The sequence below is a fragment of the Patella vulgata genome, chromosome 4, assembly GCF_932274485.2.
Source record: "Patella vulgata chromosome 4, xgPatVulg1.2, whole genome shotgun sequence".
Taxonomy (NCBI): Eukaryota; Metazoa; Mollusca; class Gastropoda; family Patellidae; genus Patella; species Patella vulgata.
In genome coordinates this window covers 41,135,822-41,160,074 of record NC_065882.2, presented here as the reverse complement: position 1 = coordinate 41,160,074, position 24,253 = coordinate 41,135,822, and the positions used below count along the sequence as shown (strand labels likewise).

General features: G+C 36.3%; 1 protein-coding gene across 1 annotated transcript in view; it reads right to left on the bottom strand.

The window, feature by feature from the left end:
- Positions 1–24,253, bottom strand: part of LOC126818819 (laminin subunit alpha-1) — a 295,094-nt gene that overhangs the window by 112,364 nt on the left and 158,477 nt on the right. Inside the window, exons 28-33 of the mRNA XM_050546415.2 lie at positions 20,704–20,838; positions 12,327–12,454; positions 11,798–11,881; positions 6,902–7,095; positions 6,617–6,753; positions 5,700–5,801 (exon numbers count right to left, since the gene is read on the bottom strand). Coding sequence (XP_050402372.1) covers positions 5,700–5,801; positions 6,617–6,753; positions 6,902–7,095; positions 11,798–11,881; positions 12,327–12,454; positions 20,704–20,838 — 780 coding nt within the window. The remainder of the gene's footprint in view (positions 1–5,699; positions 5,802–6,616; positions 6,754–6,901; positions 7,096–11,797; positions 11,882–12,326; positions 12,455–20,703; positions 20,839–24,253) is intronic.

The window sequence follows — 24,253 nt, the reverse complement described above, 5'->3', positions numbered from 1 at the left end:
CACTTTTATGGACCAAAAATCTTGAAAAGTGACCTGTTGAAAATCTCCGCAACTGAACAAGTTAGAAACCATTTTGTGATATCTATATGATCGTATGGGTTCATTCTATTAGTTGATTGGAATTTGAATAAATTATTTGTTTTAAAGGCTATAAATACAGTTTTTGCCAAAATTACGTCATTTCCGTAACATTGAAAATGTTAAAATGGTTTGAATTGGTCACAATTGACATTACGCATCAAATGGTGTCACTGTTATGAAAATCCAATAATAATTGACTCTTTTACAGGCAAAATAGCATAAAAAGTGACTCGTGCAAAATTGACCATTTCTCAGCAACTGCTCATATTACAATCTAATTTTCACATACATTCTCTTCGTATGGATTATTACTACATGTTTATGAAAGTTGCAAAGAAATATTTTAGAATATGAAAAGCCTGAATTGGTTGTGAATAGCTCATTTTTTCACCTTTTTTCACCTTTAAATCAAAATGACCCGAAAACGAAATCGAATTTAAAAAAACTGAGCCCAATGTTTTCTGCGCCTTTACAGGGCACACCCTTTCAGTCATACCAGATTTGAAAAAAATAATATTTGCTTTCAAAAAGTAGTACCGAACTGTCAAAATTATAGTTTTTGCTAAATTTACGTCACTTCCATTGCCGAAAGGTAACTTTACCGGTAACAAAATAAATGAAATTTTGGACCACAGAGCATATAAATTTTGTTTTATACAAATCGAACAATAAATAATTAATCCAGGACTGAAAAACTGAATTAGCCAATGGCGTCCAAGGAAAATTGCGGTGACTAAAAATGTTGCCATTTTTGGTCAAATCAGTTGACTCTTTAACCCTGGGTAAAATATCACATAAAAATATTCATAAATAAAACATTTTTTTGTAAAAAATAATTAACATAGAACCCATAAACTGAATTATCCAATAGCGGCCAAGGAAAATTATCGAGACAAAAATTGTTCACATTTTTGCTCAAATAACATGACCCTTTAATCCTGCATTGTCACAGAATGTCCGAAATAGCTTTTAATCTCTAAGCCACACCCACATTCCCAGTTAACCAGAAGACATCGAATCAATCCAACAAGTAGTTTCTAAGATATGCTCAAGTGTAAAAATAAGAACTAGAACTGCGACGCAGTGCCACATTACCTTTGAACTTGTGTCACTTCCGATGCCAAGTTACCCTTGAACTTATGTCCCTTCCGGTAACAATGAAATCATTAAACATGTTTTACACATGAGCATTGCACACGTGTTACAAAATAGACAGAGAATCATTCAAATCCAGGAATCAATCTAATATCGAATATTTTATCGACTACTTCTGGTTTACAGATCATTGTCGTGATAGATTTAACAAGTGGAATGGGAACTTAACTTCCTGTACCAGAAGTTTCAGAAACATCCTTTGAGCAGTTTAAAAAAAAATAGAAGAGCATTTCCAATAATTTAATGATTTTTCGACTTTTTTCAGAGATTGGGGCCACTTTTGGACCTTCTATATCATACTGAGGCTTTCAAATTTGGATTCACCTCCTAGACCACTGTTAGGACCCTAAGTAACAGAAGTTTAAGAAATGTAATAAGAGTAGTTTTTGAGTTAAATGCGTCTGAATAGGCTCCAAAAAGGAAAATACTAGATTTTCAGCGTCCCATAATAGATTGCCTAACCAGCAAATGTGTATCATTTGGATGTTATAAGATCGTCCATTATTCGGGCTATCCAATGATACTTTGGTTGTTTTGATTCGGAGAAATCTGGCATAGTAATCACTTTTTTCCCCAAGATCACCATTTTTTTTACTTTTTGGTTTTTTTTTTCAAAATATCGGATATTTTTTCGACTACTTCCGGTTTTTGGATCATTGTCGGAATAGTTTGAACAAGTTGTTTGGATACATAACTTTTTGTACCAGAAGTTTCAGAAACATCCATTGAGCTGTTTTCAAAACAAAGAAAAATAGAAGAGCATTTTCAGTAATTTAAGGATTTTTCTACTTTTTCCAAAGATCGAGGCTCTTTTTGGACCACTTATATTATTTCAATGCTTTTATTTGGGATTCACGCCATAGACCACCGATAGGACTCTGGGTAAAAAAAGTTTAAGAAAAATCGTAGATGTCGTTTTCGAGAAATTGGTGTCTCAAAAGGCTCCGAAACGAAAATACTAGATTTTAGGTGTACCATAATTTATTTTCTAACCATCGAAATCGTATCATTCAGATGTCATATGATAGTCCATTAATGGGGCTATCCAACAACAATTTAGTTCTTTTTGTCCGCTAACATCTGTAGTAATATCGTCGTTGCGACATTGTTTTTAAATTCATAGACAAGGAATAGAGATATAAGATGGTTTGAACAATATTTTTATCTTAACAAATTATTCTCTATTGTCAGTATATTAGCTATGGTATGAGTTTATTTAAAACGCAAATTAATTGTTTATGAATAGTGTGATAATAACAGGAAAGAGGGTCTAAGTTCAAGGATAGATTGTGTCAAAAAACATGTGACTGGAAATTTACCTATTGCGTCATTTGGTTTAGTTTGACCAATCTCTGTAATTATTTACATCATATTTGACCACTTAGATAATAGAACGTCCAAAGCCCAAAGTTACAAAATTATCATATTGGGGGGCGATTGTCAGACAACAGACAGATTCTGGAAGGGAAAAGATGTAGCAGTTTCTATCAGCAGACTCAAACAGCGAGTCTGGCTAGTGTATGAGAATGACTTTATTCTATTATGCATTGTACCATATGTAAGCAGCTACATGATATATAAAATGAAACCAGCGGCTGCCAGGCAGGATACGCCCACATTTTCGCGAGATGGATAGAGAACAAGCTAAAAAGAAAGTGATTTTTCCTACAATCAAGGGCCATAATTCAGGAAATTACAATTCGATATGCGCAAATATCGACAGGAACCGAGATCTTTGGGTTATAAACTTACATTTCAAGTTTCAACAAAATCGGATAAAAATTGTTACCTCTATAGGGTCCACAACCTTGATATACCATATTTTTTCGCTATTTAAAAACAAAGGGCGCTCATTTTTACTGTCAGTTTTGTGCCAATTTTCACGAAATTCGAACTCAGCCATCCTTAGGGTGTAACGGTGATATAATAATACGTTTTTTTAAATCGGATAAAAATTATGACCTCTATAGGGTCCACAAGCTAAAAACGTGATTTTTCGTACAATCAGGGGCCATAATTCAGGAAGTTACAATCCGATATGCGGGAATATCGAAAGGAACCGAGATCTTTGAGTTATAAACTTACATTTCAAGTTTCAACAAAAACAGATTAAAATTGTGACCTCTAAAGGGTCCACAAGCTAAAAACGTGATTTTTCGTACAAACAGGGGCCATAATCCATGAAGTTTCGATCCGATACATGCCAATATTGAAAGCAGCCGAGATCTTTTGGAGATAAACCTATATTTCAAGTTTCGTCAAAATCGGATAAGAATTGTGACCTGTAGAAATCAAGTTTTTCGCAAGAGCGCCAATTTTTTTAACCTTTTTTTTTTGATTTTTGGAATACTTTAGGTATGGAGATTATTGTCGGGATAGTTTTAATAACAGGTTTGGACAATTAAATATCCGCAGGGCTCTGTAATGATATATTACATTATCTGATCAGATAAAATGCCCCTGAGAAATCCTATGTTCAAAAGTGCCAAAAATGTCAAAATATCGAAAATTAAATTCCAATAACTCAATACATATTATACATCGTTAGAATCGTAATTAGGTCAGACATTTCAAAGTCTTATTGGATGGCTTCATGCACAATGGACTCTTGATGGTGAAAGTTAAAATAAAATTGTAGGTTAAGTTTTTGAGATAAAGGCGTCCAAATCAGAAAATACCTTATTTTAGAGTGCCATATTTTGCTGCCTGGTCATAGTATCCGTATGAATTGGGTACAATACGACACTCCAATCATCGTGTCACCTGAAGATACATTAATTTGTTTAATCCGTTGATATTGGACGGAGAAATCACGTTTTTACGCAAAAGAACACATATTTTTTGTGTTTTTTTCAAAATATCGGACATTATTTCGACTACTTCCGGTTTACATTTCGTTGTTGAAATTGCTTTATCCAACGCTCTGACAATATGGCTTTACGATCCAGGAGTTTCAGAAAGATCGATTGAGGCTTTCATTATGCCATGGGGGGTCACAAATATGTATTTCAAGATTCATCAAAATTGTGACCTCTAGAGGGTCCACAACCTTGATATACGATATATCTATACTACTTGCGTACGAGGGGCGGCCATTTTGGTCTGATTTTGACGAAATTCAAACTCAGCCATCATTAATTTGTAATGGTGATATATTCAAATGTTTTTTTAAATCAGATAAAAAATTTTCGTACAATCAAGGGCCATAATTCAGGAAGTTATGATAAGATATGCGCAAATTTTAAAAAGAACCAAGATTTTTGGGTTATAAACTTGTATTTCAAGTTTCATCAAAATCGGATCAAAATTATGACCTCTAGAGGATCCACAACCTTGATATACCATATTTTTACACTATAGGCGTACGAGGGGCGGCCATTTTGTCCGGCAGTTTTAGTCCAATTTTCACGAAATTCGAAATCAAGCATCATTACTGTGTAACAGTGATATATTCAAACGTTTTTGTAAATCTGATAATAATTGTGACCTCTAGAGGGACGACAAGCTAAAAACGTGATTTTTCGTACATTCAGGGACCATAATTCAAGAAGTTACTGTCCGATATGCTCGAATATCAAAAGGAACCGAAGATCTGTGGGTTATAAACTTACATTTCAAGTTTCATCAAAATCAGAAGAAAATTGTGACCTCTAGAGGGTCCACAACTTTGATATACCATATATGGGCAAATCCGATATGGGCAAATCTTTGGGTTATAAACATGTATTTCAAGTTTTAATCAAAATCAGATGAAAATTGTGACCTCTTGAATGTCCACAAGCCATAATCCATGAAGTTATCATTCGATATATGCCAATATCGAAAGAAACCAAGATCTTTGGGAGATAGACCTACATTTTAAGTTTCGTCGAAATCAAGGTCTTTGGGATATAGACCTACATTTTAAGTTTCGTCGAAATTGGATAAAAATTGTAACCTGTAGAGTGTCCACAAACAAATTGTGGACAGGCAAACAGGGGCGACGGCATAATATGTCCACATGAAAATGTGGGCGTATAAAAAAAAACGAATCAGAGCAAGTCCTAAAGATAGGTTGCCAGGCAACGAAACATCCTCCCACAGCAGCAAAGTCATCCGGGGAGTCAACGAGGGTTGTCGCATATTTTTTTCTTTTGTCAGTAATGAGAAAATTTGAAAATCTGATTACAAGTAATAACCCATGAAGTAATTATCAAAAATCGTTGAAAACTGTGTATATGTTTAAAGTCAATCAGATTTTGACTTTAGCCTCAAGGGCCTTAACTCTGGCAGTAATTATCGGAAATTCCTGAAAATCAATAGGCTTCTTCGTCTCATGACCTTAAACACTGTGTATAAATTTAAAGTCAATTGGATATTAACTTTAGCCTTTAGACCGACAGACAGGGGCAACGACAATATCGACCATGTTTCAATGTGGGCATATAAAAAATGAAGGTAAAGATTTGTTTATGTACACATACCCTATTAATAAGCCTCATAGCAACCTCTTCAAAGAATTTTGTACTATTCTCATACTCTGCAAATTCTTTCGATCCTTGATAATTAGCAGATTTCAATAATTCCTGTCAAAATAAATAAACATAAAAACTTAATATAACACAGGTATACTGGGGTAAGTCTGAATCCTCTATCATATCTATCATATCAATCTTTCATAATGTGTCTCCGGTGTACATGAAAGCCAATTTTCGCTTAGTGAGGGATGCTCATCTACATAGTACTAGATCAAGCATTTATAATTATGTTGTACCAAAATGCAAAAATAATACCCAATACTCAACTTTCTACTATTCAAGTATTCAGGCCTGGAATGAACTTCCAAACCAACTTAAATCAATAGAGAACATTGGCACTTTTAAGAAAAATGTTAAACAACACTTGCTAGCAAAACAAATACAAATGTTTTAGTTTATGTATGTATACCCCGATGTCTTTCATACCTCTTTGTACTTCACATCCCTTATGGTACACACACATTTCACTATTTATTGTCATATTCCATCCTTCATCTTTCATAAATGAATCTGCCCCTCTATGATGACATAACCTGATCCTCCTCCAAGGACCCCATTGGAAATAAACCTAGTTTTATTTTAAGCAGGTTTTTATGGGTTATCCTCAAGAGGCTGGTCATCCATGACATCATTACTTTTTCTCTCATCAAAACTTTCTCATCTTATTATCATGTAACTTCATATGATCATCTATATTGTCATGTATGATATGCCTCTTGGAAGAATAAATAAATAAATAAATAAGAAAATACAGAATCTAGGTAATGGGGCTGTCATTTAGCCCTGTTCACAACATAAAACTCCTCAATATGGCTTAGGAAGATGGACAGGATAGAATTTAATTTTTAATAAAAGTTTCTTACCGCTAAAATATAGGTTGTGTTTTTTATTTTATGAAGTTGATTCCAAGGAAGTGGTACAGAAATATTAAAGTGTAATAACGTGACGTTAAAGTCTTGTAAATCTGACAACAATAGACCAGTACAACCAGAAAAACAAGCTGAAATGGGGAAAATACATGATCATTTTAATAAGATTAACAAATGTGACTATTCTTATGAATTCATTGTTCACAGTTATATCTATATTAAATATGGTTTCCTATATCTATAAGTAAGTTATAAATTGTATCAAACATTAATACTTACAGGTACAAGATCCATTTTGCACGGCATACCCTGGTTCACACAGATTACATTTCAATCCACCAATACCAGGTAAACAATGACATTTACCTGAAAGACGGTCACATTCAGGAAATACCGAACCTTCAGGATTACATAAACATGGTTTACATACATCACCCAGTTTAGATGGATTACCATAATATCCTACTGTACATCTATAATAATAAACATAATATCTTGTTATACATCCATAATAATAAACATAATATCTTGTTATACATCTACTGTATATCTATAATAATAAATGAAATGAAATGGAGTTTAACGTCCTACTTTTCTGCTCCTAACCTGGGCTAATGAAGACGGGCATACGCCATACAGTGTGCTATGAGGGAAATTTTGCCCGGACAGCAGCACTACGGCCTACTCTTATATCGAATTCCAACTGTCAAGGGATCTTTTACTTGCACGCCAATGTGTACACAGGACCTCGGTTTTTCGTCCCATCCGAACGACTAGACAGCTTTCCTTGTCAGCCCCTCCGTCCTGCATCACTGACAAGGGAGAACCACGCCGGAAAATATGGATGAACTTTCTCGGCCAATGCAGGGATCGAACACCCGACCTCCAGGCTAGCGAGCCTATAATAATAAACATAATATCTTGTTATACATCCATAATAATAAACATAATATCTTGTTATACATCTGGGGATCACGTGGCTAAGTGGGTAAGACGCTGGCTCGCTAGCCTGGAGGTCGGGTGTTCGATCCCTGCATTGGCCGAGAAAGTTCATTCAGATTTTCCGGCGTGGTTTCCTCTTGTCAGTGACGCAGGATGGAGGGCCTGACAAGGACAGCTGTCTAGTCATTCGGATGGGACGAAAAAAGGAGGTCCCGTGTACACATTGGCGTGCACGTAAAAGATCCCTTGGCAGTTGGAATTCGATATAAGAGTAGGCCGTAGCGCCGCTGCCCGGGCAAAATTTCCCTCATAGCACACTGTATGGCGTATGCCCGTCTTCATTAGCCCAGTATAGGAGCAAAACAGTAGGACATCTATAATAATAAACATAATATCCTGTTATACATCTATAATAATAAACATAATATCTTGTAATACATCTAAATAATATCTTGTTAGCCTATACATCTATAATAATAAACATCATATCGTGTTACATATCTATAATAATAAACATAATATCTTGTTAAACACCTATAATAACAAGCCAACAGTGAGGCTGAAGTCTCCCGCCGAAATCCCAAAATAAATAGATGACACACATTAATTAATTGCACATTTATTTTTTTCAAAAGTATCGAGCAATCAAACTACACACTAAGTTTCATCACTCTCTATCAGATAGAATCAAGTTTATCTTGTCCCAAAGCTCTGCTAAGCTTTAGCTTGAAATGTTAATCATTGAAATCAGTCAAGACATTCACCTATATAATGAACATCTACATCAGGTTTAACCAGGGTTCTTAATCCATTTTGAAATGAACCGGCCACGGGTAGGCCTAACGGATAGTCGTCTTTTCAACAACAAACAGTAATTGCATAATTCACTAATTGCATAACGTATTCGGGATAATAATAGCTGAAACTCCGAATAAACAGGACCTTTATAATTGCATACTTGTATCCATACATCGCTATAATATCGACATTTATAGTCATTATTATTTCAGCAACTTGCATTGCATATTCCTACTTTTGCTTTCATCCAACTAAACGGAAGTTATAAATTAGTAAAAACTACAAGTACATACAAATGTTTTTTTTTTTAAATTATATTATTCGTAAGCACATGTTAATATATATAAAAATTAAAAAGTATATAAATAACAAAGTAGCAAAAATCAGTTTCCGTGTAGTCGGAACTCGGAAATATGCTGTACGTACGAAAGGTCACGTGGCCAATTGTCGTGATTCGGGTTAGTTTATTTTTAGTGTTACCAGTATACGCAGCAGGACTCATTCGGATATCTGAGAGGATCTCTTCCTCAATTTCACTGAATATTAAAGAAATAAATTCACCACAATAATTAAAATCACGATATAATTTTTTTGTCATTTCATGTCCCGTTCTGTCAAATCGTTCAATTATTGTTCATAATCATAATTTTCGATGGCAATGTTTCTTTTTGCTATGAAATACGCATTTTGGATTAACGCCCGGTTTGAAATAATTTCTATAGATTTAGGAATTAAACTCTTTGTTCTGCCATCGTCTTTCTTTGCTACGTAGGTATGATCGTCAGATAATTTGGTTGACCTATATTGGACTTGGGAGGATCTCCGGCTTTTGGAATTTCCATTGACGACGTGCATGCTTGAAGTTCAAGGTCAACGCCGCCATCTCTATCTTCAGTTAAATCTCGTTTACGTTTCCTGGTGTCATTCTGTGAGGTGTTCAAGTACTTGGCATGATTACCTCAATTTAGTTGTTTATTTATGAAATAAGCCGAAGTTATTCATTGTAATGATTGACTCTTTGATGGGTTTCTTAACCCTTTCAATGCTAGACGTAAATCCACTGCCTGTGCTAGACCCTTTTTTGAGGAAAAAAGGGAGGTTGGAACTGAATGCCAAGCAGTACTTATGGAAGCTTTTATGAAAAATCTTTTTGTCTGTTGGGATGGGCATGAGGTTGGGCTAAGAGAAAAAAATAGAATTTTGGAAATTTGCATAATAATGTAGTCACGTGACGTCATGGCGGCCATTTTGGATTTCTCATTTCTCACTAAAGCTAACACGAAAACGAATTTTTCTCCATGAAATACTTAAAAGATATTGTTTTTTTCACTGGATTTTGATAAAGATATATAAAATGAACAAAAATATCAATAGCAGCCATGAGCAATGCAGCCACGAACACGCGCATAAAGTCTCCCGCTGCCATGACCACGGGCGGATTGCAATACCTTGTTTTTACTTTCACTTTCATCCCCAAGTCCCATATCATTATCAATATAGTCAGTCAATAGATCTACACGTTCGGGACTCAGGAATTGCCTACGTCTTTTACGATCCAGCAGGCCGGCATTATTATCAACATCAGAATTATTGTCAGAATCTACTGCAGACACAGGGCTATCGTGTTCACATTGGGCTTGTTCATCATGCACGGGAGACATAGCTATAGCCATGGGCGGAACGTCGCGCAACAAATCACACACTTCATAATACCAATCACTGTCCTGACTACTATCATTATCAAGTAACTGGAAACGAATTATGTGTATCACCCGCCTCGAAATTGTCCACGTGTTGGTCAGCAAGACGTCATTCACGACTTCGTGGAGAGTGCATCGTCTACGTTGTCACTATGCACTCCGCCATTTTACGGTTTGCCGCTTTGAAACACGTGGAAATATGTTCTAGTGTATAGAAAATACAATAGATGGCACTTGCAGTTACGGTACTAATTTTAGCGAGGGCTTTACTGAGTACACGGTAATACCGGGTACGCGTATTTTACCGACATTTTATAATACCCGGTACTACCGGGTATACGCAGTGAAAGGGTTAATCGACGAGTAATAATTAACTCTTTAAAATTGTAATCGGCCGAAAGTAGATTGATTTATGATAGTGGCCGGTTCATTGTTTTACCAATCGGCCTGATAATTAATTCTTTGTAAATCGGCCGAAAGTAGATTGATTTGTGATACCTTAGTGGCCGGTTCATTGTTTTACCAATCGGCTAGATTAAAGATCAATCGGCTAAAGCCGACAAAAAACAGCCGATTAAGATCCCTGGGTTTAACCATTCTACCTCAATTAAAAGCAGAATTTTTATGTTCCAAAGTCTTGACCAATCAAATTGCTTATCAATCCTTAGCCCAGGCAGAAAATTCGCACAATCGAACTTAGTCAAGGTAATGATATAATGAATCTATATTCAGAGTTTCATCGCTCTTACTTCTTTATAACCAAAGTTATCGGGCCCATAAAGCATCAATCAATCAGATTGCTTATCTCTGCCTACTGTAAGCATAAAGGGATTCACCTAATGAATGCCTACACCAAGTTTGAACATTCTACCTCAATTAGAAGGAGAGTTATTGTGTTCCAAAGTCTCGACCAATCAAATTGCTTATCGCTCTGCTTACCCTCAGCAGAAAATGTTCATTATCGAACTCAGTCAAGGCATTCAACTAATGAAAGCCTACAGCAAGTTTGAACATTCCACATCAATTAGAATGCGAATTATTGTGTTCCAATGTCTCGACCAATCAAATTGCTTATCGCTCTGCTTAGCCTGAGCAGAAAATGCCCATTATTGAACTTAGTCAAGGTATTGATGTAATGAAACTATACATCAAGTTTCATCAATCTTACATAATTAGAACTAAAGTTATCATGTCCCAAAGTATCAACCAATCAAATTGCTTATCTCTGCATACCCTAAGCAGAAAATGCTCATCTTCGAACTCCATCAAGCCATTGACCCAATAAACACCTACACCGAGTTTGAACATTCAAGCTCAATCAGAAACAGAGTTATTGTGTCCCAAAGAGTGTGACAGGCAGACAGACGGACGAACCCATTTTAATAGTCCCATTTTAATAGGCGGGGGGACAATAAATATAATATCCTGTTATACATCTATAGGCCAGTCGAAGTAGAACAGTAGTATGTTAAACCCCATTTCATTTCATTTGTTATACATCTATAATAATATTATGAACATTATACATGTATAATAAAATGTCTGAATGATAAAATTTTTAAAAGTAATTTCATATAGGAAACACACATATCAATGGAAAAGTATTACAGTGGCTTATTCAAGGTAAAGTTTTATCTATGATTATATCATTTTTATCAACACTTTTGTAATGAGTTTGTCATCCTGCTACTTTAGGAATATATTGAAAGCATCAACTAGTTAGATAAAACCTTACCTTTCACATCTTTCTCCTTCATAACCTAATGAACAGTTGGTACAAATCAATTTACCATTACGACTTTCACACGTAGGACTAAAACTGTTAAAAACAACAAAATGAAAGTAAAAATGAAATGAAATGGTGTTTAACATTCTGATTTTTCGTCCTAGCTGGGTTCATGAAGACAGGCATATGCCATGTAGCATGCTTTGAGGGAAATTTGACTCGACAGCAGCTTTTCGGCCTACCTGTAAAATTCCATTTGTCAAAGGTTCCTTACACCACTGTTTTTTTGGCACATCTGAACGACTAGATGTTGTTCAGTGCTAGGCTGGGCACCACTGACAAAGGGAACCACACTGACAAATCTGGGATCGAACCACGGACTAGTGAGCCTGTGCCATACTCACTGAGTCTTCTTGGCTCCGAACCAATTAGAAATATATTGATATTTTTCTCAGATTCAGTATAGCAAGCAAATTATCATGAAAAAGGCTTATAATATAACTAAAAAATTAAATGTTGTTTATTACTTTGTACTTACTTGTTTTGTTTGTCAGTACCAGGACAAGCACATGGTACACAGTCTCTAGATGTACCACGTATTGATATACCATGATAACCAGGGGCACATAACTCACAATTCTTACCATAAGTATTGTCAGCACAGTTCTGTGAAAAAAAATACAGGTAAGCAGTAATAATAAGTTTCAATATACTCAAGTCAGAATATATTTTTCCTTTATAAAACAACAGTTCTACAGTTCAAAACAACCATCGAGAGATGGATAGAGAACAAGCTAAAAAGAACGTGATTTTTCGTACAATCTTGGGCCATGATTCAGGAAGTTACGGTCCGATATGCGCGAATATCGAAAGGAACGGAGATCTTTGGATTATAAACTTACATTTCAAGTTTCAAAACAATCGGATAAAAATTGTGACCTCTATAGGGTCCACAACCTTGATATACCATATTTTTACGCTATTTGAGAAGAGGGGCGGCTATTTTGTCTGTCAGTTTTGGGCCGATTTTCACGAAATTCGAACTCAGTTGTCCTTTGGGTGTAACGGTGATATAATAATATGTTTTTTTAAATCGGATAAAAATTATGACCTCTATAGGGTCCACAAGCTAAAAACGCAATTTTTTGCGTACAATCAGGAGCCATAATTCAGGAAGTTACGGTCCGATATGCGCGAATATCAAAAGGAACCGAGATCTTTGGGCTATAAACTTACATTTCAAGTTTCAACAAAATCAGATAAAAATTGTGACCTCTATAGGGCCCACAACCTTGATATACCATATTTCTACGCTATTTGAGAACGAACGGCGGCCATTTTGTCTGTCAGTTTTGGGTCGATTTTCACGAAATTCGAATTCAGCTGGCCTTAGGGTTTAATCGTGATATAATAATACGTTTTTTTAAATCGGATAAAAATTATGACCTCTATAGGGTCCACAAGCTAAAAAAGCAATTTTTCGTACAATCAGGGGCCATAATTCAGGAATTTACGGACCGATATGCGCGAATATCGAAAGGAATTGAGATCTTTGGGTTATAATCATACATTTCAAATTTAAAATAAATCGGATAAAAATTGTGACCTCTACAGTGTTCACAAGCTAAAAACGTGATTTTTCGTACAATCAGGGGCCATAATCCATGAAGTTACAGTCCGATACATGCCAATATCGAAAGGAACCGAGATCTTAGGTAATAAACCTATATTTCAAGTTTCATTGAAATCGGATAAAAATTGTGACCTGTAGACCGTTCACAAACAATTGTGGACGGACAGGGGCGACGACAATATACGTCCAAATGAAAATGTGGGCGTATAAAAACAAGTGGCTGCCAGGCTAGATAAGCCCACATTTTGCAAGAGATGGATAGAGAACAAGTTTAAAACAAAAACGATTTTTTGTACAACCAGAGGCCATAATCCAGCAAGTTATGGTCTGAAATGCGCAAATATCAAAAGGGACTGAGATTTTTAGAATATAAAGATATGTTTTAAGTTTCATCAAAATTGGATAACCAGCGACTGCCAGGCAGGATACGCCCACATTTTGCAAGAGATGGATAGAGAACAAGCTAAAAACAAACAGAATTTTTGTACAATCAGGGGCAATAATCCTGAAAGTTCTGGTTTGAAATGCGAAAATTTCAAAAGGGACTGAGATCTTTGGGATATAAATAAAATAAAACCTTCATCAGAATCGGATAAAAACTGTGACCGCTAGAGGGTCCACAACCTTTGTATTGCATACTTTTATTAAAATTTGCATACAAAGAGCGGCCATTTTGTCGGGCAGTTTCATTTCGATTTTCCCGAAATTCGAATTCAACCTTCATTATGGAGGAATGGTGAAATATTTAAACATTTTTTAAAATCGGAAAAAAAATTGTGACATCTAGATAGGGTGGCCCATGCACCTACAGAAATACAGTCAACCGCTGATAGTTCGAGACTACCACTGAAGCGTGCACATTCGCCGTGTCGAGGCCAACTTTCTGACAGTATGATACTATAAATAGCCATGGCACGTGCAATTCTCTACAAATCTATCAACTATTACAGCCGTAAAAAATTTATTGTTGACGATTTTGAATAGCAGTAAAATTAAGCTTCTTGGTTATTACAGCAGATTTAGAAATTACGTTCGTTTCATTTTTTAAATCGCTTTATCATTAACTGTACCGTTAAGAGCGGCATCTTTTGGTTTAGTACAAATACTATCTCTGAAACACTCGGGTTAGACAGGAACATGATACTAGCAGTAGTTTCATTTTACTTTTACAAGTTTCTTAAAACAATTGTTGAGCTAGCTAACGTGCTCATTTCTTAATTCAATCCCGACCTGTCAATCAGCCTTAGAATGGTCGATAGACTGGTTAAGCGACTCTAATTTCAAAACAAGGGCACGTAACCTATCTTTTACTCACAAGTGTCTGGATGTTATGGACGACACATGGAACCAGTTTTCAGTCTATTATTTATAGATGATTAATGGTCATAGCTTATTAAGTACAACATGATCGTTTATTTAGTGACTATAATTGTGTGAAACTGATTTGAGGCTTGGCATATATATAAATATTGTGGCGAAATTGTCGAGATATATGGAGATATTTATTTATGGTGGGTCACCCTACTCTAGAGAATCTTCAAGCTAAAAATGCGATTTTTCGAACAATCGGGAACCATAATCCAGGAAGTTACGTTAGGATATACACGATTATCAAAAGGAACCAAGATCTTAGTGTGTAATGGTGATATATTCACATGTTCTTTTTAAATCGGATAAAAATTTTGAACTCTACATGGACGGCAAGCTAAAAACATGATTTTTTGTACATTCAAGGGCCATAATTCAGGAAGTTACTATCCGATATGCCAGAATATTGGAAGGAACCAAGATCTTTGGGTTAAAAACATGCAATTCAAGTTTCATCAAAATCAGATCAAAATTGTGACCTCTAGAGGGTCCACAACTTTGATATACTAGATGTTTGCGGGTAATTATCTCATGGTATCAGAGTTCAGAATTATCGAACCATTTCGAAGCGATACATTTTTGACTTTGTTTCGACAACTAGTATCTTCTACGTCCTATGTTATGAATTGACATGCAGTCTTTAGAATTTTAAGACAAAAAATTAAGCTTTTAGTGGAACGTGTTTTACAAAATCTCAACACCGTAACGGTATTGTATAGTCAAAAAATATTTTAAATTAACCAGAAAACGCAAAAACATTCACCCTTCTGAAAAGATGAAGGGGATTACACTTCAAAAATAATATTTCTTTTTATATCGTCATAATTTCTTTGCTGTAATTTGTAGTTTATACCACTTACCTCAAATCATTCCATATTTTGTAATTGTATTAAAATGTAGCGCAATAAAAACATGATTAATATTTCTGTCCGCTTATAAAATGGTTCTTTAACTTTAAAAAAAAGTAGCAATGAGAGATTTTACACAAAAATATATTCAATAGCCATTTTGATATATTAAATCTTTCAAGAACATGTAATTTATTGAACATTTTATTCCAGACACAATCAAAACTCGTTGAATATTTGATCGATATTACCGTAAGCACATTAAAATCTTGATAAAATACTGATTTAACACTAATTAATTATACGGTTGGCATAAAAACCATGCGGTTGGAAATAAAATGTATGGGAAGTAAATGAAATATACAGGTGGTAAATGAAACACACGGTTGGAAATGAAATATATGAGTAGCATGCCCGTAACTAAAATTGGTCGACCATAAAAAAATATCGCCCCATGTGAAAAAATTCATCGGTATATTTGATATCGGATTCTCAGTGTTTACGGATTTTATCCAGATTTCTGGATTTTTTACCTTTTTCAGATCTTCAAAGAGGACTATTTTGAGGTTTTCTGCTGTTTTCCTCAAATGAGGGGTCTTGCATGAAAATTGACCGATTTCTTCGGTGTGAAAGGGAGAAAGACGATTGATGAGGCTGTCCAGAGTGCAGGAAATAGCGTTTCCGGCAGTTCCAATTTTGAAATTTTTTCTTGAAGCCCCCCTAGATATACATTGTCCGTCATTTTTACAGCACCCCTGAGAATACTTCCCCCTCCCACCCACTGCCACCACCCCCACCCCCACCCCCGTTGCTCTGAGCGAGTTACGGCCCTGATTGGTAGTAAATGAAATATATATGGTAAGAGATCAAATATACAGGTTGCAGATAAAATTTGAGGTTGACAATGAAATGGGTAGTCCGGATGGGCGGATCAGACAGACAGGCAGGCCCATTTCAATAGAACCTGCCTTTTTCGCTCTACAGAATGAAATTGGATTAGATTTGTAGTTTACCTTATTTGTGATCAACACAGTACAAATAAATGCGTTTTACAATGTTCCTGGTTTAGTAAGATACACACTTTCATAGAATATGAAACTTCTCACATTTATGTTACTCCCATCTATACAAAATGTTGGTTTCTCTATCTTTCGCTTCGCAATAAACGAGGACGTCTGTTTACATTATCACCCTTCAATTAACAAATGACCATTAGAAAGGGATTCGGATTCTGTATTTTCCATTAAAGCACAAGCAATCTACTCGAATTTTAAGTTTTTTGTATTAAATGAATGGCGAATAACTTTCTTTATCGTTCTAGGATGTTTGCCATTCGAGTGGAGAATATCCTCTCCGTTGAAATATTAGAGGAACTACATGTTATTCTACATAATTATGTTGATAAGATAAGATTTAATTTAAGCGTTGGTGAACCAAACCTCAACACCGTATCGGTTTCTCAACACCGTAACGAAACTTAATGTTACGGAGTTGAGCATTACGGTGTTGAGAACCATTGAGTTTATGATGTTTTGAGCCAAGAGCGCATGTGTGAGAAACGCCGTTAACGTATATTAGGTATCAGTACACCATTTCCAATTCAAATATATACATTGTTTCTGATCAAATCGACTACAAATGCAAGAAAACCACGTTACGGTGTTGATTATGAATTAATACACGCAAGCAAAATCAGAACTTTGATTGGATTTACCTTATAATATTCACAGAGCTGTTTTCAAGCTGGACAGGCCAGACTGACAGAGATGATTGGTGGCACGTGGTGAAGTGACCCTCGCCTCAGTAGATAAGTTATGTTGCGGGAAAACTATCAGTGTTACAGTGTTGAGCATTTTGATAGTGACAATTTAAAATTTGAATTTTAACGACTCTGTTGTATACCGAATCTGACAATAGTCCTAGAAGATGCTTATGCGCCCTAATTGGCATGATTATTTTTTTGATCAATATAGTAAAGAACAATTTGAAAAATACATGTAGTGTAAGTGACATTGAAAAGCATACCCACAGGGCCCCAGCTCTCCCATGTATGATCTTATACAAGAGCATCGCTAACGCAGCAATATACGTCCACATTCCTGTTTTGTTTGATATGGTCCAGTTTGCATTGAGGGTCTGTGAAATAAAACTGGGTTGTAGGACTGCTATCAGTTTAACACTTCGTTCACATTAACAGAACACAATTTTATTTTAAAACAATCGATGTCTTTATTCTAAAAGCATGGCGTTTCGAATAGGTATGCAAAGTTTCAAAAGGATCTGTTAAGAATTGCGGTCTGTAGGCAAAACACAAGACACACAAACATTAGGCGTGGCTCTGTCCCAAGGGGTCGAGCATGCACCAAAAATAATAATAGAGGTCGGCCTTAGGATTAAGGAATAAGTATAAATAGTAGCCTTAGGCTATAAGGAATAAGTATAAAAAAGTTTTCAAGATGATCGATTAAGAAATGCGGTCTGCAAGTGACACACAGACATAAAAAAAGAAAATGGGCGTAGCTCTGCCCCTGGGGGTTGGGTATTCACCACAAATAATAGGGATGTTCCTTAGGACAGAAGGAATATGTATGCTAGGTTTCAAGGTGATACGATAAAAAAATGCGATCTGTAGATGACAAACAAATAAATAAATATAATGGATGGGCGTGGCTATGCCCCTGGCGGTCGGGCATGCACCAAAAACAATAGGGATCATCGTTAGGGTATAAGCAATTCATATGAAATTTTTTCAAGACGATTAAGAATTGTGGCCTGTAGGTGACACACAGACAGAAAAAGAAAAGAAAATGGGCGTGGCTCTGCCCCTGGGGGTAAAAAAAACAATAGGGATCATCGTTAGGGTATAAGCAATTCATATGAAAAAATTTCAAGACGATTGATTAAGAATTGTGGCCTGTAGGCGACACACAGACATAAAAAAGAAAATAGCCGTGGCTTTGCCCCTGGGGGTTGGGCATGCACCCAAAACGATAGGGATGTTCCTTAGGGTACAAAGAATAAGTATGCAAAGTTTCAAGATGATACGTTAAGAAATGTGGCCTGTAGACGACAAACAAACAAATACAAAAAATGGGCGTGGCTCTGCCCCGGGGAGGCGAGCATGCACCAAAAACAATAGGGATCTTCCTTGGGGTATAAGGAATAAGTATACCAAGTTTGAAGAAAATCCAGTAAGAATTGCGCCCTGTAGGCGACACAAAGACACACGAAAAGAAAATGGGAAATGGGCGTGGCTCTGCCCCTGGGGGTTGGGCATGTACCCCAAACGATAGGGATGTTCCTTAGGGTACAAAGAATGTGTATGCAAGATTATAAGTTAAGAAATGTGGCCTGTAGACGACAAACAAACAAATACTAGAAATGGGCGTGGCTCTGCCCCTGGGGGTCGGGCATGCACCAAAAACAATAGGGATCTTCCTTGGGGTATAAGGAATAAGTATACCAAGTTTGAAGAAAATCCAGTAAGAATTGCGCCCTGTAGGCGACACAAAGACACACGAAAAGAAAATGGGCGTGGCTCTGCCCCTGGGGGTTGGGCATGCACCCCAAACGATAGGGATGTTCCTTAGGGTACAAAGAATGTGTATGCAAAGTTTCAAGATTATTAGTTAAGAAATGTGGCCTGTAGACGACAAACAAACAAATACTAGAAATGGGCGTGGCTCTGCCCCGGGGGGTCGGGCATGCACCAAAAACAATAGGGATCTTCCTTGGGGTATAAGGAATAAGTATACCAAGTTTGAAGAAAATCCATGAAGAATTGCGCCCTGTAGGCGAACCACAGACACACACACACACACACACACACACACACACACACACATACATACATACACACACACACACACACAGACAGGGGCGACGGCATAATACGTTCACATTATGAATGTGGACGTATAAAAATGTATAAACTATTAAATAAATCCAAATTTCTTATCCGAATTTTCTGTAAAAATAAAGGGGAGTTACATGCAATATTTATAAATTTTAAAATTAAAGAAAAAAAAAACAGAAAAAAACTCGAGTGACACAAAAACATTCAACTTTGCACACCCATGGGAAATGAAATGAAATGGGGTTTAACGTCCTACTCTTCTGCACCTAACCTGGGCTAATTGAAGACGGGCATACGCCATACAGTGTGCTATGAGGGAAATTTTGCCCGGGCAGCGGCGCTACGGCCTACTCTTATATCGAATTCCAACTGCCAAGGGATCTTTTACATGCACGCCAAAGTGTACACGGGACCTCGGTTTTTCGTCCCGTCCGAACGACTAGGCAGCTGTCCTTGTCAGGCCCTCCTTTCTGCATCTCTGACAAGGGGAAACCACGCCGGAAAATCGAGATGAACTTTCTCGGCCAATGCAGGGATCGAACACCCGACCTCCAGGCTAGCGAGCCAGGGCCTTACCCACTTAGCCACGTGATCCCCTGCACACCCATGGGATAATCAGCCTTACACTAATTGTGTATGAGGGGCGGCCATTTTGTCCGGCAGTTTTGTGCCAATTTTCACAATATTCAAACTCAACCATCATTAGGTGTAACAGTGATATACTAAAACAGTTTTTTTTAAATTGGATAAAAATTGTGAGCTCTAGAGGGACCACAAGCTAAAAATGCGATTTTTCAAACAATCAGGGGCAATAATTCAGGATGTTATGATCTGTATGCACAAATATCGAAAGAAATCAAGATCTTTGGGTTATAAACATGCATTTCAAGTTTCATCAAATCGGATCAAAATTGTGACCTCTAGAGTGTCCATAAGCTAAAAACGTAATTTTTTGTTCAATCAGGGGCCATAATCTATGAAGTTATGGTCCGATACATGCCAGTATCGAAAGGAACTGAGATCTGTGGGAGATAGACTTATATTTCAAGTTTCGTCAAAATTGGATAAAAATTGTGACCTGTAGAGTGTCCACAAACAATATAAGTCCACATGAAAATAAGGGCATATAAAAAGCGAAGTATGAAAGTTTCACAATTAAAGAACACAAAAGATCTCCACTTAGATCTCTATAAATTAATAGAAAACTTACTATGCATTTTCCAGTATCAATGTCACACTTGTCAGCATGATTGTTACATTGACATGGTTTAACGTCACCTATGATGGTTTCAGGTCTTGATGACGTTCCATTGATTCTATCACGATAATAACCTTCACCAGGGTTCTACAATGAAAATAAGATTTATCTAAAATGCCAATAGCTTAAAGGAGCTAAATCGCTAATATTTGGGACCTAGAAATTGACACAAATGGGTCGCAACGCATATAATAATGTAATATGAATGTATATAAACTGATTTACATTCAATCATTTCTGTTTTACTTTAATTTCTAATCAGTTTTTTTCGGCGATATATGCCAGATGTCTCAATCAAATGGCAATCTCTAGTGTCTGGTTATTCCAGCCTACACCGATAGTATTTATTGCGCATGCTTTCCAGATGAAAATATGGCGTCACCGTTTGACATGACTTGTGGAATATGTCTAGCCTAGTTCTTCCGGTCCCGTGTTTCAAATGGCACTGAAATGCATTATGGTACACGATTCGTGTACCAATGTTAAAATGTTCATTTTGTCTCAAATATTGGATATCAGAAGCCCATCCTTTCCCAGTAAGATCACAACATCAATGTTGATTTAAATTGACAAATAATTCGTGTTTTCAATGTCAAAGATTTTGGATGATACTGAGTTAGATGATTGTCTTTTTTAAATTGAGTCCTATCTATTTTATACTTTTGATACGAAACACTGAATATTTCAGTACATTGTGGGCAAACCTGGTGTTGATTACTTTCAAATGTAATTGATTTAAGAAAAACAGAAAAAAACAAGCCAACAGTGAGGCTGATGTCCCCCGCCGAAATCCCAAAATAAATAGATGACACATTAATTAATCCCACATTTGAACATTCTAGCTCAATAAGAAGGATAGTTATTGATAGCTGGATTGATTAGGAAATTAAGTGATCAACGTATTTACCTTGTTATACCGTCTATACACCTACCTTGATTAACTACTTAAAGGAGCTAAATCGCTAACATTTTGGACCTAGAAATTGACAAAAGTGGGTCGCAACGCATATAATACTGTAATATGAATGTATATAAACTGATTTACATTCAATGGTTTCCATTTTTACTCCAATTTCAAATCAGTTATGTTCGGCGAAATAAGCCAGCAGTCTCAAGCGAGTGCAAATTTCTAGCGTCTGGTTATTCCAGTCTACATACGCCGTTTGATTTCGGTGCAATGTGTCTAGCCTCGTCCGTCAAGTCTCTTGATACAACTGGGGCTGAAGCGCATTATGGTACACGATTCGTGTACCAATGGTAAAATGTTTATTTTGTCTTAAATATTGGATATCAAAAGCCCATCTTTTTCCGGTAAGATCACAACATGAATGTTGATTTAATTTGACAAATAAATTGTGTTTTCAATGTTGAAGATTTTGGATGATATTGAGTTAGAGACTTAGCTCCTTTAATCTGCCATGATCGACTGACTTAATCCTTATCGGACAATTCATCAATCTAATCTTAAACAGAAATCATTGCTTCCCCTTTGTCAGACTATTCATCAATCCAATAAGAGTGACTATAATTTTAATCCACGTGTTTACCTCATGGTTTCTCAATTGTCAGGCATTTTAATCGCATTGATGTGAGCCAACAGAATCTATAAACTAGTCATAGATGTCACATATCGTAAGAGTATATAACAACCTAAATCAATGGATAGGCATTTTGTCTGCGATATCATTCACGTCTTTTAAGACTCCATTTAGAAATGCTCATCAACAGTGGCACTTTCCTGTGATCTCAAGCGCCGCACAAAAATTGCTTAACATATAAGGCAGTGCTTACTATGAAGCTATGTGCTGTGAGTCACATATTCCATACGCTGAAGTTAGCTATGCCTTTTTACGAGTGATTTAACTATCAATGTAATTTTAAAATACTGACTTATGAACAAGGAAAAAGTGTTTTGTCATCACCACAAGTATTATTATTACGAACGCTTTTCTTTCATTTGCTGTCATATAAACCAAGACATGTATTTTGGAGGAATATTATTGGCTGAGGTTGAAGCAGGTACAAAAACACGTAATTTTGGAGGAATATTACTGACATACATTTGAATACCATAACCATACGGGAATGAAATATGAAAAATAGTGAGGTGTTCCTATTTCTATTACGCACGGATTTGAATATTTTGTTGACATTTTATAAAGAAAAAACGATGTTCTGACATCACAAACTATTCTTATTTTGGAGAGAGAGAGAGAGAGAGAGAAATGGGGTTTAACGTCCACTCAACACAAACTAGGTCATTTCGGGACTAACATATGGTTTAATTTTATTTACATAACTCGCTTGCGCGTAGGGGTCTTTAGCAGTGGGAGGAAACCGGAGGCCCTGGAGAAAACCCATGAGGTTGGACAGGCGACCCTACTCCTTGCCACGTACAACCGGGGATTCGGAACCACACCAGTCGACTCAATGACAGACTTTATGATACAGCGCGCGCACGCTAACCATTCAGCCATCCAACCCCCCTCTTATTTTGGAAGTTCTGCATTCATTTGCTGCCGTCTAAACGAAGACACATAATTTTGAAGGAATATTACGGTTGTGAATTTGATGCCGAAGCAGGATCGGCAAGCTTTCATTAAATGTATTACGAAAGTGCTTAATTTTGTAGGACAGTTACCAACATAAATTTGAATGCTGTACAGGAATTAAATGTAAAAAATAGCAAATTTCACCAATTTTTATTACATACGGGATTTGAATATTTTGTTGACATGTGATTTTTAATTGTTGTATGAATTGAATGCGGTTCACCTATATTTATAATGTACCAGATTTGAATGTTTTGACGACATGTGAATTTTAATTGTGGTATGAATTCTTCTGCTTAAATAATGATAAGAGTTATACCCCTTTATTTTCAGTAAAATGTCCGACAAGAAAAATTTTGAAATCCCATTACTGACCTACACCAAGTGTGAACATTCTAGCTCAATTAGAAGGAGAGTTATTGTGACCCAAAAAGTGTGACGGACTGATGGACGGACGGGCAAACAGACCCATTTTAATAGTTTCCTGCTTTCTTCGAAAAGTGGGGGACAATAAAATGTCAACCAGCAGTTGCCATCCAAGATACTCCCACATTTTGCAAGAGATGGACAGTGAACAAGCTAAAAAAATAATGTGATTTTTTGTACAATCAGAGGCCATAACCAGGAAGTTACAGTCCGATATGCACGAATATAGAAAGAACCCAAGATCTTTTGAATATAATCATATATTTCATGTTACATCAAGATCGGATAAAAATTTTGAGTTCTAGAGGGTCCACAACCTTGATATACCATATATTTATACTATTTGTGTGCAAGGGACAGACATTTTGTGCGACAGTTTTGGTCTGATTTTCACAAAATTCGAACTCAGCCGTCACATGGGTGGGTTGAGATGCTCATAGGGTTAAAAAAAAGTTTATCGAGTAATGTTTATATATTCTTGAAGGAGACATGGGGGCTTCAACCATCATTATGACATATTTAAA